General features: G+C 38.0%; 1 protein-coding gene across 1 annotated transcript in view; it reads left to right on the forward strand.

Moving 5' to 3' along the window:
* ush2a (Usher syndrome 2A (autosomal recessive, mild)) overlaps positions 1-16,228 on the forward strand; it is a 205,958-nt gene that overhangs the window by 115,350 nt on the left and 74,380 nt on the right. Inside the window, exons 40-45 of the mRNA XM_057343361.1 lie at positions 1,270-1,412; positions 9,034-9,662; positions 11,661-11,989; positions 13,078-13,200; positions 15,338-15,501; positions 15,592-15,801. Of these exons, the coding sequence (XP_057199344.1) occupies positions 1,270-1,412; positions 9,034-9,662; positions 11,661-11,989; positions 13,078-13,200; positions 15,338-15,501; positions 15,592-15,801 (1,598 nt within the window). The remainder of the gene's footprint in view (positions 1-1,269; positions 1,413-9,033; positions 9,663-11,660; positions 11,990-13,077; positions 13,201-15,337; positions 15,502-15,591; positions 15,802-16,228) is intronic.

The following is a 16,228-nucleotide window of genomic DNA, read 5'->3' on the forward strand; positions in this document are numbered from 1 at the left end:
AAGTTGAAATCGTTCATATTCAAATAGCAAAACTCACTTTTGATTTGATTTGCCTTTACAGAAGGGATGTTGTTTATAATCATTTTAAATACCCCATATATTTAAATTTTGGCACTTTTGGTCCATTTCTATTCACTCTGAAGAATACATATTCCAAATTAAATGTTTTTTTATTTCAATAAGAAATACCAAGAAAATAATTTAACACAGAAAAGAAAACAGATATTTTTTTAAGGTTTTTAAATATACAAAAAATATTTTAATTTCATCAACCAGAGTTATTACAGTTTTGTTTTTTGTTTTATTGTAGCTTTATTCATATTTTAAATTAAGATTAAATTTAAGTTTATATTTGTATTATATATAGTTACATTTTTAGCAATTTTGTTATATGCTTTTGTAATTTTGTTATTTATTTGCTTATTTTTTATGTTGCTATATACGATTCATTTATTTTTATTTTATTTTTGTTTATTACTATAATTTTAGTGTCTTAAACATATTTAGGTTTTTTTCTGAGGCAACAAAATAATTAGTGTATTATAATATTAGTGTATAATAAAATAAGTAATAAATAGTAGTATTACTATTTATAATAGTATTAGTAATAACATTTCTGAGGCAACAGTTCAATTTTTTTTGTTTATTTCAAGTTTTTTTCAATAATTTTAGGCCAGTATTTTATTTGATTTGATTTTGATAAACTGAAAAATGTTTAAGTTTTAATTCTAGTAAAGTAAAATAACATAAGTTTCAATACATGTATTGAAGGGATAGTTCACCCAAAAATGAAAATTCTGTCATCATTTATTCACCCTCAAGTTGTTCCAAACCTGTATAAATTTCTTTGTTCTGATGAACACAGAGAAAGATATTTGGAACGATGTTAGAAACTGACATTTCTGGGACATCATTGACTACCATAGTAGGAAAAATTATTGTATCGTTTTTTTTGTTGTTGTTCTGTTGAGAACAAAATGAGATATTTTCAAGAATGTAGGAAAGCAAACAGTTCTGGGGCACCTTTGACCACCATATCATTTTTCCTACTGTGGAAGTCAATGGTGCCCCAGAAATGTCAGTTGCTAACATTTTCCCAAATATCTTTCTCGGTGTTCAACAGAACAACAACTGGGGGGTTGTTGTTCATGACAGAATTTTCATTTTTGGGTGGTGTATACCTTTACCAGTCAACATTTTTACGTATGCTGTTAAGTTTTGTGCATACAGTATTTTTGTTAATTCGTGTTTTTATATTTCTGTCTTCAGGTTAATGGACAATGACACTACAATTTTTAGTCACATGGTGACAGGACTAAAACCATTTACAGAGTATCACTTCAGACTGCTGGTGTCCAACAGCCACGGAGAAACCAGCAGCCCCTGGGTCTCTCTTTTCACCACGCAAGACAGTGAGTTTCACAACCGGCACACACGCATACCCACACAATGTCCAGGAATGCAACAGAAAATCATTAAGCACACAAAGAGCGTTGTGTTTAAGCACGTGTCAGACACTTCCTCTGTGAGTCTTCTCCCACAGAGAAGAGCAGGTGTTGAGAGAGAGAGTGGGCAGAGATCACTAGTTAAAGGTATGCCTCTTCCACATGACCTTGCCGGTGTCATTTTGGACTGATTACTGTAATAGAATCATATTAAGGATCATAACAGACACTCACTGCTAAGTTATAAATTAATTATACTTCAGCCTATTAGCACATACATTATAATTACTGAGCCAGTATTTGCATACATTCAGATTGCGCTGTATTATGGACCATCACCTCTTCATTACCCTGCTTAGAGACAACCCCCCCTTTCCCCACAATGCCCTGCAGCACTCCACAACTTCTGCTTCTGGGATGAGCATTCCCTCTGTCTGAGAGCTGAACTACGTGAGCTGAGTAACATTCACACACGTTTTGTTCGGTTTCCTGTCTTGGATGTCTGCTATTGTGTGTGTGCGTGCGTGTGCGCGTGTGTGTGTGTATGTACGTGTGCGTGTGTGTGTGTGTATGTACATTGTCAATCCATGTTTTATATTGCAGCTTACAATTAGTATTCTTGGATGGATGTCTATTATGTTTTTCAGTAAGTTCCATTCTTCCCTAAGAGGGTCTCATACATTGTCATGCCTTGAATATCAGAGCAGTTTAAAAAGTATTGAATTAAATAGCTTTTAATACAGGAGCTTTATTAATTCAACAGTTGTGTATGTTTATTTGTAGTTTAATAATTGGCTGGTTTACTTTCAGTTTCAGTTTAAAGGTCAAATGTATAATTTATTGGAGGATCAATTGACAGAAATGCAATATAATATGCATAACATTGTCTTCAGAGGCGTATAAAGACCTTACTTCATGAAGCATTATGTTTTTATTACCTTCATACCTACATACACCGCGGGTCCCCTTGTATGGAATTCGCCATGTTCATCTACAGTATCCATAAACGGTCAAACTGCTCTACAGAGCACGTTTCATAAATACGTTATCACCTTCTGCAAAAAAACGAATACATGATGACAACTTAGTACGGTGTCAGACACAATAGTTGTTCGAAAGGGAGGGGTGAGGCGTTCTTTGTGTGAGCTGTTGGTTGCATTTCGCAACCTCACCACTAGATGCCGCTAAATTTCATACACTGGACCTTTATTTGAAAAACACACCTTTCGATTAAATGCTTATGCAGAAGGATATCTCACATTATCTCACATGCATTTTGTGTCCAGCTACTGTTAAACTCAACATTTCTTGGCCAGGCCTCGATGTCTCAGCATGCCACATTAGCAGTGTTCCTAAATCTCACCCTAATCCCAAACAAGCGACACGTCAAATCCCGATCAGCGTGTGCTTTATAAATCAAAGCATCTGCATGTGTCATTGAACCATCGGTCCTTCACTCTGGCTCTATTTGCACATCTTTTCCCTTGCAGCAGGGGTTATGACTTTGAGAACAGGTGGGCATTACCAAGAAGGAGAGAAATGATTGTTATTGTTAAAGAGAAAAGCCCTTTATTTCTTTTCCGAAATGGGCTGTGAAGAGCCTTCGGGTGCGTCACGTTTGGCTCCTGCGGCAGGATTATGGGGAAGGCGTGAGTTTTAGTGGATCCCGACTCCGCTAATAAACACTCTCACACATATCATCAGCCGCCCCATCAACGTGAAATAGTACCGGCAAAGCCGCACTAAATTAACAGTGGAAAAGAATTGAGGAGATTCTTCAAAATAATGTGGCCGGGCACATGATAAAGGAAGAGGAAAGGATGGGCAAGGTGAAATAGGAGAAAAGCGTATGTCATATTTTCTTTAGCTCTTTTTCTCTTTGATAGGGTCTCAGTATGCCTACACATCTTCATCTCTAATTTAGAAATCCCCTCTAGAGACTTTTCTCCACCTTTGTGTGAGACTTTCAAAGCCCACGCTATAAGCTGTGTGCACGAGCCGCTATATATATCTTTTAAAGTGATAGTTCACCTTCAAAATGAAAATTATGTCATTATTTACACGCCCTCTTGTCATTTCAAACCTTCATGACTTTCTATCTTCTGAGAACACAAAAGAAGATATTTTGAACAATGTTGATAACAGAAAACCAGTGGTCCCCATTTCTTTGAATTGGTTTTGTGTCCATACAATAGAAGTCAATGGGGACCAACGGTTTTTAGTTAGCGACATTTTTCAAAATATCTTCTTTTGTGTTTTGCAGAAAAAAGGACATCACACAGGTTTAAAATAACAACAGGGTGAGTTAATGACACCCTGACAGACTTGACATACTTTTCCTTTTGAAGGTCAATTATTCCTTTAAAGGAGTAGTTCACTTCAAAAATATTCCTCCACTGACTTTCCATAGTAGGAATAAATATTACTATGGAAAGTGAATGGGGGCAGTTTTTAAAGTGAACTACTCCTTTAATATATATATATATATATTAATCTTATGTATATTTAAAGGGATAGTCCACCATAAAAATGAAAATTCTATCATTTACACGCAAACATGGGATTTTAAAACTTTATGACTTTCTTTTGTGGAATGTAAGGAAATATTTTAATTGTCTTTTTTACGCATAATGAAAGTGAATAGGGACTTCCGGTAACTAACATTCTGCCTAACCTTATTTAATGATTCAATGATAAAAGTCACGGTTTGTTTATTAGGTACGTTTGTTTGGGGTGAACTATGCTTTTCAAATGTTTTTTTTAAATAAGCTTAAAATGTGAATGCTTAACTTATTACAAAAAAGCTTTCCGCTTCTTTTATCTTTGAAGCATTTTATGAGGTATATATCAAAAACTACACTGGAAATACATATTTGAAGGCTTTCCTTTTGCATGAGAATCTCAGAACACTAGAAATCTCTTTAGTGAAGATGTATGAGCATTTTAAGTATTCAAAAGGCCCCCATTCCTCTCCTTTTTTATCATTCCATTAAGATTTTATAACCATCTTTTTAATGTAATTCCATCCATGAATTTTTACCCCTTTGACTTGACAGGCGGTTCTGTGAACATAAACTTTAGCATGTAGAAGGGCTCTTACGTCTGTCTTCCCTGTCTGCGAGCACCAAAGTCTTTGAGCCTGTGGGCTTGTAATGACACATACACAAAAGGGCTTGGAGGGCCAATTGCAGGTGTCCTATAGTTTCTTTTTACTATGTTTCTAATTCATTGTATCCGAGTCTTATACAGTTCAACTCTTTATTTCAGCCAGAATGTGCCCGTGTCTGATTTATTGATCCTTTATTGCTGGGTTATTGCGAATAGCTACCATCTTTTTATAGTATTTTTGATGCTTTTTAGGTCATGTATTCATGATTCGTTTTATTTAGTAAATGTCACTGTGCGTGTTTATATCCATTTGATTTTTTAGAATTGACTTCATATTATGTATTACCATGTGCTGTTATTCAAATCTTGTGATATGGGTAAAACATCCACAGGTGTGTGGTTCACCTTGAAATTATGAGGAACCAACATGTTCTTTCAAATCGCAAGCCCATCCCTCATCTGAAAACAAAAGAAATCTTTCAAATCTTTCTTCTCCTTTCCTTTCAATCCTTTGTTTAACATTTGACATTGATTTCAAGGCATCATCATACCAGACAAATGCTCGAAACTAGCACACCGACATCCGTCCTGGTTGACATCAGCGGCGCTAACCTTCAAAGCTATCGTGTTGTCACAAGGACCTCTACAATGCTAAAAATAATCCTCTCTTTCCTTCACACCCCCCCTGCCTTGTCACTTGATTGTGTTATTATTATGCTAACCAAATCCTTATAAATGTGATTTAAGGCTCGGCGGCCCGCGCTCTTGTTTTCCCTTCTGCTGTAGCGATTTATAGTGGCCTAGGAAAGGCCTCTCTAAGTATTCCAAATGTCCTGAGATTACAGCTGTTGCCGACGCCTGATTGAGGCCGACTGCTGTTATTGCACTGTGTTCTTGCTTGTACCCTGAGAGCAGTAAAGCATCAATAAAATCAAAAGCACCTGCATCTTAAATGAAATTTCAATTGAAAAACTTAACAGCCCTTCAAATTGCGGAATTTAACGCAGACCAGTAAAGCTTAAATAACACTTTGCCTCTGCAGACCGAAAGGGTGAGCGGCTGAGCGGAGGAAAGCCGGTCGGGGATGAAGTAAGGAGGGGTGGTTCCCGTTCAAGGTGACTTGATTGTCTCATGTGGTAAAATTATTTACAATTAAGGAATTTCTCCTGAGAGCCGCATTGGATTTGCCAGCAGAGCACCTATGTGGCGTTTCACCACGCCGGCCGCGAGCTTTTTCTGTATTCATGGACGCTCCCGAACCTTTGTGGTAATTGAATCAGTTTGAGTGCTGAGTAGAGCGAGCATAAAAACCTGTTAACCCAAAGGTCAGGTCTGTGCATTGTTTATTTATCAGGAGGGAGAGGTAGCCGGATCGGCGGGGGCACTTCGCAGTCATGGTAAAAAATTACCCCCCAAAATAACGGCAAGTGGATGAATGGAGAAATCTGGGGCGGAATCACAAACGGAGGTCGTACAAGAATCGCTGGACGTGAGTTTTCCTGTAAAGTGAGAAGGGATGAATTGTGCTTGTTGGTGACTTAAGTTTGGATTAGTGAAGTTTATTTCTTAACGTTATTTAATAAGCTTAGTTATCACAATAAACTTGGTTTATTTATGCAATATTACCTTTATGTATTTATTTATGTAAATAATACATTTTACTTTTTTACGTACATTAAGTTTATTAAAACCCATAGGGGGAATTTACTAAAAATGTTTACCAAACAAATTGGGTGTACGGTATAGTTTGTTTATACTCCCTGCTGTTTTGACTCAGAATTGTGCAAATCCGGTTATAGCTGTATTCCTGGTCGTGTGAGATTGCAGTATTGTAGGTTATGGATGATGTATTTGACTACCGGGATCTCATGCAGGGACCATACAGTGTCGCTCCACCTCTGCTTCTTGGACGCGATAGTTTGTTGGTTGGTAAATAAGATGCAGGTTGCGCAAAATACGGCACACAAACTTTAAATTCAGTGTTTTCATCCTTTTTCCTCTCTGTCCCATCTGTTTAAATTCGATTTTTCATTTTCTTAATACGGGCCACTGAGCTGAGACATGTACATGTACTGTAGCCTGTTATGTCTCCTCTATACATAGCCAGTCAGTGGGGATGTGATGGTGATGGGAGATGGAAAGTGGGCCATCTGTGGGGAGACATCAGTAGCCCAGCACGGAAGAGAGAGAGCCAGTCACCTTGATCCACACGCCCTTGCCGGCATGCCATTACCATGCTACCGTGGGATGTAAATGGAGGTGGAAAACATTACCTTCAAATGAGCTTCCATAGCACCCAAATATCAATCAGACAACCCAGGCTTCACGGCAGACACTTAAAACGCAACAAAACAACTTCACTTCAATTACCACGTTTCATATATTCCTCTTCTAACTGCTTTCTTTTTACCATATATATACAGGTATGAGCTGTTCTTTGTGTCACTTTTGAAAATTCTCTTTGAATAATGGTACACTAATGTATACCTGAATGTATATACTGGGCATTTGAAAATTAGCAAAGAGTTTGTGTTTTATTTCATGCTAAATAAAAATTAACATAGACACATTATTAACATATTATTGTCAAACTAGATTTGCATCACCTGAACAAAATATCAGAATTTCGGCAGAAAAATAATAATAATAAATACATAAATAAATGTAATGCAGTAATCAGAGCCATTGCCATTTCTCAGTCAGCAGTACATAAAGAATACTGTCACTGTGTTGAGTAAAAGTTGACAATACAGTTTTGAATATCACTGTACAAAAAAACATATATATATATATTTTAAAAAGGGTAATGTACTCACAGCTGGGGCACCAGAACAAAACATAAAATAACATGTTTCGTAAAGTAAAATGACATGTTTTTCATTTTACACCCAACTTGTAAATTTACTGTCTGTAACTGTAATTTTTACCTCAAAATATGTGAAAATTCTGTAAAAATAAAAAGTAAAATTTCTTAAAATTACCATTTTTTTATAGTGTATGCAAAGACAAATTACAATTGAGTATGCAAATAATAATGAGGATGTCATACTAATTACTTTTTTATTATATTTGTTCTCAGATATTATTTACAGTGCCGTCGCAGGGGCTGTGCGACATGTGCGACCGCACAGGGTCTCGCTCCTGGCCGGTAGTGATGGGTCCGATGAGCCGGCTCCTTTAAGAACCGACTTCAGTTTTTCGTTTTTAAATGAACACAAGAATGAATAGAAATATATAACAAAAGAATAGAAGATATTTTCGCCACGAAAACTCAGTGAACAAATTAAACGTTGTTTTCATGTGCTTGCGTCTGATTAAATTCTCCCATTGCTCCCATGGTGTGTATTTTAGTAACAAATAGCATAGTTTTTCTTAATGCCAGTCTGCCCTAGAAACAACAGCATGCTGCTGTTTTGCGTACTGGTAATTTTTATATATAAAGCTAATATTTTACGTTTGTTATGTAGTTATGTTTGTTTGCAACAATTTGCATTTAGGATAATAAAAGCAAGTTCAACACAATGTTAGCTGTAGTTAGTACAAAAATGTGATATTAGGATATTCTGGATATTTTAAGATTTTGTATAATTACATTGGGAATTTTTAAGTGATACATACTTACATACCACTCGTTTTATAACAATACAAAAAAACGCACAATTTAAAACATCAATTTTAAAAGCGAGAAACTGCGTTTGACTGTGATTCATGCACATACACGTCAGTTCCTCGCACATCAAGTTCACACAGGGCCTTTCACCCCTCTTGCGACGGCCCTGATTATTTATTTATAGTATAACAGAAACAAATAGTACACCTCAGTCTAAAATTATCAATAAAACAAAATTTAGTGTTGGATCCTGTAGTAAGCAAATGATGTTACGTTTAATTTTTTTACTCAAACTGCATAAGTGTTTTTTATGTGGCGTTATAAAAAATACTTTAACTGCTCAGGTCTGAAGATCCACAAAGGGTTTTGTTTTAGTGTCATGGTGGCTGTTGTTGTAACCACTTAGAGAAAATTACCAGGCTGGAAGCTTAAGTGATTTCTTCAAATTCACCATAGACTCTTTACATATAGTGGCTTTCTCTTGGCCATGTAACCTCTGTTTAATAAATCCATAAACATAATCTCATATTTGCTTGCTATTCGCAGCGACCGACTTCATCCTCTTTGGCAAATGAGCTGATTTGCACATCGCCTGCTCTAAATTTTAATCCCGAGAATCAGACCGCTCCAATCAGCTCGTGTCCTTGTCCTGTCAGTCCAACACTGATCTAGAGAGCTGCCGCTTCTCTCTGACAGCACACAGACATCAACCAGACTCATCCATCCATCTCTTGGTTCAAATAATTTGAGGCCAAATACAAACATGGTCACTTTAATTATTTATATACAGTATATATGATATAGGCATATGCTGTTAAATACAAAAGACAATTGAAAAAATCATACAGAGATGTTTTTCTTTTTCTTCAGGGCCTGGTTCTGTTGACCCACCCATCCTGTCTGACATCCAGCCCAGAAGTGCCTCAGTCTCTTGGTCTCCTCCATCCCAACCCAACGGCATAATCACCCATTACAACATCTACCAAAACTACCAGCTCAGTGCCAACGTGCCAGGAAACAGCTCCGATCACACTCTTTCTCAACTAGCACCCTATCAGCAGTACGCTATACAGGTGGAAGCATGCACAGCGGCCGGCTGCTCTTTATCTGCTGAGTCCCACTCCATTTACACTCCCCCGGCCCCTCCAGAAGATGTCCCAGCTCCAAAGCTTTACTCCGACACCCCCACCTCTGTACTCATAAACTGGGCACCACCGCTTCGTTCCAACGGAGAGTTGGATGGCTACACTGTAGAGAGGAGGCTCGCTGGTGCACAGGAGATCCGCGCTGTGGCCACTCAGCTGCCCAACAAGACTCTTACTTACCTGGATAGCTCAGCTGCCCTCAGCCCATGGACCACTTATGAGTACAGAATAGTGGCAAACACAAGGCTGGGAGGATCCAACAGTAGTGAGTGGAAAAATGTTACCACTAGGCCCTCACGACCCGCAGGACTACAACCGCCCCTAGTGTCGTTGTTAGGACCAGAGTCAGTACAGGTACAAATAAACATTGAGATATAGTATATTTGTAGCATAAAGTGTTTATGTGTATTAAGTGGCCGACCCTCAACGCCACCCTCCCATCTACCGGTTGTAGTGCCTTATGCCGCCTATTCACCAATGATGTGCAAATGACACCTTTGCTGTGATTGTTAGTAAGAATCTGTCGTATTTCCTTTCACAGGTTTCATCATTATTTCAATGACACACTAATGGTTTCAACTATTGATACTCTTGATGTTTCCAGGTCACATAGATGGTTCCTGAGTAACAGCCAATTATGTCAGTCAGAGGAATCTGGGAACTCCTCATGAGCTGGCCCCAAGTACTCTTTTGGTCTTTAAAGCATGTTAAAGATTAACAGATCCCATTTTATTTTGCGTGGATAAAATATACAAAGACTTTATTGAGTCTCAGATTAAGGTTATAATAATTTATGAACACCAAAACTATGAAAACATTTCTGTTAATTAATATCAAATAAGATATTATCTGAAAAACGTATTATTAAATAATAATAAAAACAATAAGAATAATAAGAATAATAGTTAGTAATAGTTAATAATGAAGTAAAGCAATACAAAAAAGAAACCAATAGATAAATGACAAAAGCACATTATTTAATAAAAATAAAATTGACATGAAAACTAAAAATGTAAAAATAGAAGCTTATTCGAAATATTATAATCGAAATATACAAAACTAAAGGCAAAACTCTGATAACTCTGCTGCAGATTTCTTTGACTTCAATGACTCCTGGCAAACAAAAAGCATCATTGTAAAGATCCCTGGAACCGAGCAGACAAAGTACTGAAGTTAATGTAACCAAACAAGCTTTGCAGCTTAGTAAATACATCCATGCACCGCCTCTCTCTTTTTCTCTCTTTGTTATTTGTTGTGTGCTTGTGCCAAGAAACACGGACGGAAATGCTTAGCACTTCAAACAAAGGCAGAATTTGCATAAACTTGCTTGAATTATTCATTTTCCCCTAACCGCCGGTTTAGTGTATTGTAGGACCGTTATTATTTCATTAATTTGTTAACTGCTACACTTATGTGTGTAACTGGATGAGAACTCTTCAACATGCAAAAGACAAAAAACAACTGTTCATATTAGCATATGCTGTGTTGAGTTTCTGTTGAGATGCTTACAGTCCCCACGGTGCTTGTGGCAAATTGCTTTAGCATGCGTTGATGATTTCATTAGTTGTAAATCTTTCGTTAGTAATTTCTTAAGGTGTTTTGTTGAAAAAAACTCTCGTTTAGTTTGGATTAGCGGTGTAACGATTGAAGTGCTTTTGTGCACCTGCAGATGGTGCAGGTTACAATCGGGTCTGCAACCATTTCCACAACAATAATAAATGTTATTTTTTCTTTAAGTACCTTAAAGACTCTACAGTTTAACTGAGGCACATGTATGCACCATGTACGGATCAGCTAAAGGTTTAGTTTCAGATCTCGGAGAAGCGAGGTTGAAAGTGTTCTCTGAACTTGCCTTCAACACTTCACCTTTCAATATCCATTATAATAACTTTTCTAACTAATCCTAAACCCAACATTTATCCAATCTCCCATCTGATCTCCTCTCCCTAGACATGCACAATATGTTTAATGCATCTTCCAAATGCTGACATCCCCTTTCAGAAAGAGCATGTTGCCGTTACAAGCATTGTTTCCTATGCAATTCCATTAGGATTTCATTATGATCTCCAAGGGCCCAGGCCTCTTTTAAATGTAATGAAGGGAATATTCTGTCTTAAGTCAAAGTCAGGGTATCTTCATCACATGGCACCCTATCCAAAATCTCATCGATCTAAAAGCCTGAGATGGCACGTTGTGATGCTGCTCTGGACAACGGCCCTTGTGATGCTCGGAGTCGCTTGAGAAACATTTTTAGTTTATAGCCGCATGAGTACAATTAGTGTTAGACGTTGTCAAATGTCAAATTCCTCAGTGTCACCACCAGGTTCTGATCCATCCCATGTTTTAATGCAGGTTACATGGTCTGCTCCACTTATACCCAATGGAGAAATTGAGCGGTATGAGATCCGCATGCCCGATCCACGTATCTCACACACAAATGTGTCCATGCTCAATCAGACTATTTCCAGCCTGGTACCCTACACCAACTACAGCATCACTATCCTTGCCTGCTCGGGCGGTGGGGGCCATGTCGGAGGCTGCACTGAAAGCCATCCAATGATGGTTACTACATTACCCACAATTCCACAAGGCCTTTCCTCCCTGTCCGTGGTAGCTGTCAGCGAATCCTTCCTGGTTGTTTCATGGCAAATGCCATTGAGGCCAAATGGACCCAACATAAGGTAAAATAAATCTTTGGGGTGAAAGTCATATGAACACGTACAGTTGTTTGTGTCAATTTGAGTTATTATTTCAGCCAAAACTGCTTAACATATAGATTCCATCCAATTTTGCTTTGTATATCATTTTAGCCTTATGGTGTGTTCACACCAAAGCGAAGCAGCGCATTCCACACTCCCAATTAATAGTTTTACTCTTCCCGTGAATTTCCTGCTCGACTTGCATGGAAGGCAAGTTTGAGTCAAATATCGCGCATTCGCCCCCCGATTGGCGTCTTTGCGTTGACTTTGTATGTAATTGTGTAATTGTAAACGTAATTGTTCTTGTGCAAATAATTGAATTCGCTTTTGGTGTTTACACACCATTAGGTACAGAATCTATTGTGCCTTGGGTGTCTTATTTTATTTTTTGGGTGTCAAATGTAATATTCTGTGACAGTTTACTGCTATTTTTTGTTACAATTTCTATGGCTTAAAAGTTATGACTGGATAAGCTAAATTCAAAGGTGCTGAGCAAATAACTGCATTCTACTGTATATTAATGCAAACTATCGTAACTAACAGTCACCTCCTTACTTCTGTGGCCTTTATTTGTAAAATGTGTGCTAAAATGGCTATTTCCTTTAAGTTCTTTTACCTAAATTCTAATCCAAAATTGTGCGCAATTCTTCTGGTAAAAGCATTTCTAAAACCTATAGAGACTAATCCAATAACTCTGCCGGCTATATGATTACATGCGGAAGAACGGCAAGCGCCTCCCTCCGTTGCGAAGCCCAGCGTAAAACTTCTTTGGTGCTGTATATTTTAGTCTGTTTTTGAGCTGATTAGGTGGTAAATAAAGGTCTACGTTCACGGCGGATGATTAAAATTCATGACTACTTTTCCCGTCGCTGCTCTGTTTGTTTAACTAGGCTTATAAAGCGTACATTAAGCTGAGCTCTCCTGATTACAGCCGAAATTAGCATTACTGTTGAGGGAGAAAGAAAAAGACAAAAGCAGGAAGCCAGCGAAACGCCGGCGCTGGCAAAATGGCAGGAGGATCGCGGGAGTGAAGCACGCTCTGATTATCTGCCCGTTTCCGCTGCCCTCAGATTTGAGCTGTTGAGACGGAAAACCCAGCAGCCCCTGGCCTCCCGTCCCCCTGAAGATTTGAATCTGTGGTACAACGTTTACGCAGGAACCAAATTGTTTCATGAAGATAAAGGCCTTAGCAGGTGAGATTACGGAAATTAGCTTTAATGCAAACTTTGCTTGTGTGTACAAAACAGTTTTTGTGCAGCGATGCCATCTTTTTAATGCCGTTCGGAGATACTTTGAGCAAATATTTCATAGAATTAAATTGTTTTCTGCTAATCTTTCTCTGGCACTCCTTGTGTATGCTCTGGAAAACTCCAGCATAAAAGCCCCAGTCGTTTCACATGTATCGCATGTTCGGTCATTTATATTGTCACAATAAATGTTTTCAGTCCTTGTGAAAGATTAACTTTGAACTTGACGTCATGCAATATGGAAATTGTCAAGCAGGTTAAATACAAACAAATAGCTTTTAAATATTATGCAGTCATACACTTGCTCTAAGCAAGTGTGAGGGTACATAAAATTACAAAATGTATGTATTATAAAATTGATGTATAAAGTAATTATTTATTATTGTTTATATAGCCGCAGAAAAAATTAAGAGTTCATTTCAGAGACAGTTTTTGTGATTTTTAAAATGTACTATTTATAGGTATGTGTTTAGGTACAATGATAATTTTGTTTCATTCTGTGAACTACTAACAATATTTTTACCAAATTTCTATTAAAATATTGTTTCTATTTGCTTTATTTGCAGAAAAGGAATACTGGAGAAACATGACAAAATAACAGAAATTATGCTCTGTATTTTTTTTAGACCTCGCAGCTGTATACACTCACCTAAAGGATTATTAGGAACACCATACTAATACGGTGTTTGACCCCCTTTCGCCTTCAGAACTGCCTTAATTCTACGTGGCATTGATTCAACAAGGTGCTGAAAGCATTCTTTAGAAATGTTGGCCCATATTGATAGGATAGCATCTTGCAGTTGATGGAGATTTGTGGGATGCACATCCAGGGCACGAAGCTCCCGTTCCACCACATCCCAAAGATGTTCTATCGGGTTGAGATCTGGTGACTGTGGGGGCCATTCTAGTACAGTGAACTCATTGTCATGTTCAAGAAACCAATTTGAAATGATTCGAGCTTTGTGACATGGTGCATTATCCTGCTGGAAGTAGCCATTAGAGGATGGGTACATGGTGGTCATAAAGGGATGGACATGGTCAGAAACAATGCTCAGGTAGGCCGTGGCATTTAAACGATGCCCAATTGGCACTAAGGGGCCTAAAGTGTGCCAAGAAAACATCCCCCACACCATTACACCACCACCACCAGCCTGCACAGTGGTAACAAGGCATGATGGATCCATGTTCTCATTCTGTTTACGCCAAATTCTGACTCTACCATTTGAATGTCTCAACAGAAATCGAGACTCATCAGACCAGGCAACATTTTTCCAGTCTTCAACTGTCCAATTTTGGTGAGCTCGTGCAAATTGTAGCCTCTTTTTCCTATTTGTAGTGGAGATGAGTGGTACCCGGTGGGGTCTTCTGCTGTTGTAGCCCATCTGCCTCAAGGTTGTGCGTGTTGTGGCTTCACAAATGCTTTGCTGCATACCTCGGTTGTAACGAGTGGTTATTTCAGTCAAAGTTGCTCTTCTATCAGCTTGAATCAGTCGGCCCATTCTCCTCTGACCTCTAGCATCAACAAGGCATTTTCGCCCACAGGACTGCCGCATACTGGATGTTTTTCCCTTTTCACACCATTCTTTGTAAACCCTAGAAATGGTTGTGCGTGAAAATCCCAGTAACTGAGCAGATTGTGAAATACTCAGACCGGCCCGTCTGGCACCAACAACCATGCCACGCTCAAAATTGCTTAAATCACCTTTCTTTCCCATTCTGACATTCAGTTTGGAGTTCAGGAGATTGTCTTGACCAGGACCACACCCCTAAATGCATTGAAGCAACTGCCATGTGATTGGTTGATTAGATAATTGCATTAATGAGAAATTGAACAGGTGTTCCTAATAATCCTTTAGGTGAGTGTATATATACATTTATTATTGATATAAAAAAAATGTTAACAGATAAAATGAAATAAATGAGTAAATGAATAATCCTAATAAAAAAGCATTTTTATATAATTATAATTTTACAGTTATTTACTAAAATAATTTGTATAAATATAATACATGACTATAAAATCAATGTCAGATGTCCAGATGTTGTCCAAGTGATCACTCAATGTTGTCAACTTGTGCTATAGATACACATGGTACGAGTACAAGCTGCTGGTTCTCAATGACATCGGCCACTCATCAGAAGAGGTCACCACTGGGGTCACGCTGGCTGGGAAACCCCTCACCCCCACCAACGCATCCATCCAAGTTCTCAATCATACAGCAATCCTGGTCAACTGGTCAACTCCCAGTAAGAATCCTCTTTATTAAACTTATCCTGGCCTCCAAAAATATGATTCATGAAAGAATCTTGCTATGTTTTCAATAATTCTGTTCCCAGCTCTGCAAGATTTGCAAGGAAGTGTGGAGGTCTACGTCCTTGCGGTGAACTCAGCCCAGTACGGGCAGACTCTTACACTTGACCCTAGTGTGACCTCTGTGGTAATCTCTGACCTGCAGCCCAGCACAGAGTACAAGATCTCTTTGACTGTGTCCAACGGAGCTCACAACATAACCGGCCCTGAGGTGAACTGCACTACTTTAGATGGAGGTGAGTTTATGCCTTGTAGATGTTTGATATGCACATCCACCTTGGCTACAAAATATTAAGCATGTTCTGCTGGTTTGCTTGTTTTTTAGTCAGCTCCTATTTGTTGAAGTGCAATTTGAAGCTAACTTGTTTTACCCTTGTTTTTAGCCCTTTTGTTCTTCAAGAATTAAGTAAATCGGAGTTCCAGACTTTCTTATTTTTTGGGGTTAGTTCGAAACTGTTGGTGAAGAACTATAGAGTATAAAACCAAAAGCCACACAAATTTGATTTATGACTTTAAGGCTATGTAAACATAAGACCAAGATTATTTTTTTTAATAAAAATGTAAATATGAACACAAACATGTACGTATGCGCTATGCAGAATAGTCATCATATTTTAATTGTTTCAAAAGTCAGCATAAAATAGTATTCAATTGAGAATACCA

Source organism: Triplophysa rosa, linkage group LG10, assembly GCF_024868665.1.
Source record: "Triplophysa rosa linkage group LG10, Trosa_1v2, whole genome shotgun sequence".
Taxonomy (NCBI): domain Eukaryota; kingdom Metazoa; phylum Chordata; class Actinopteri; order Cypriniformes; family Nemacheilidae; genus Triplophysa; species Triplophysa rosa.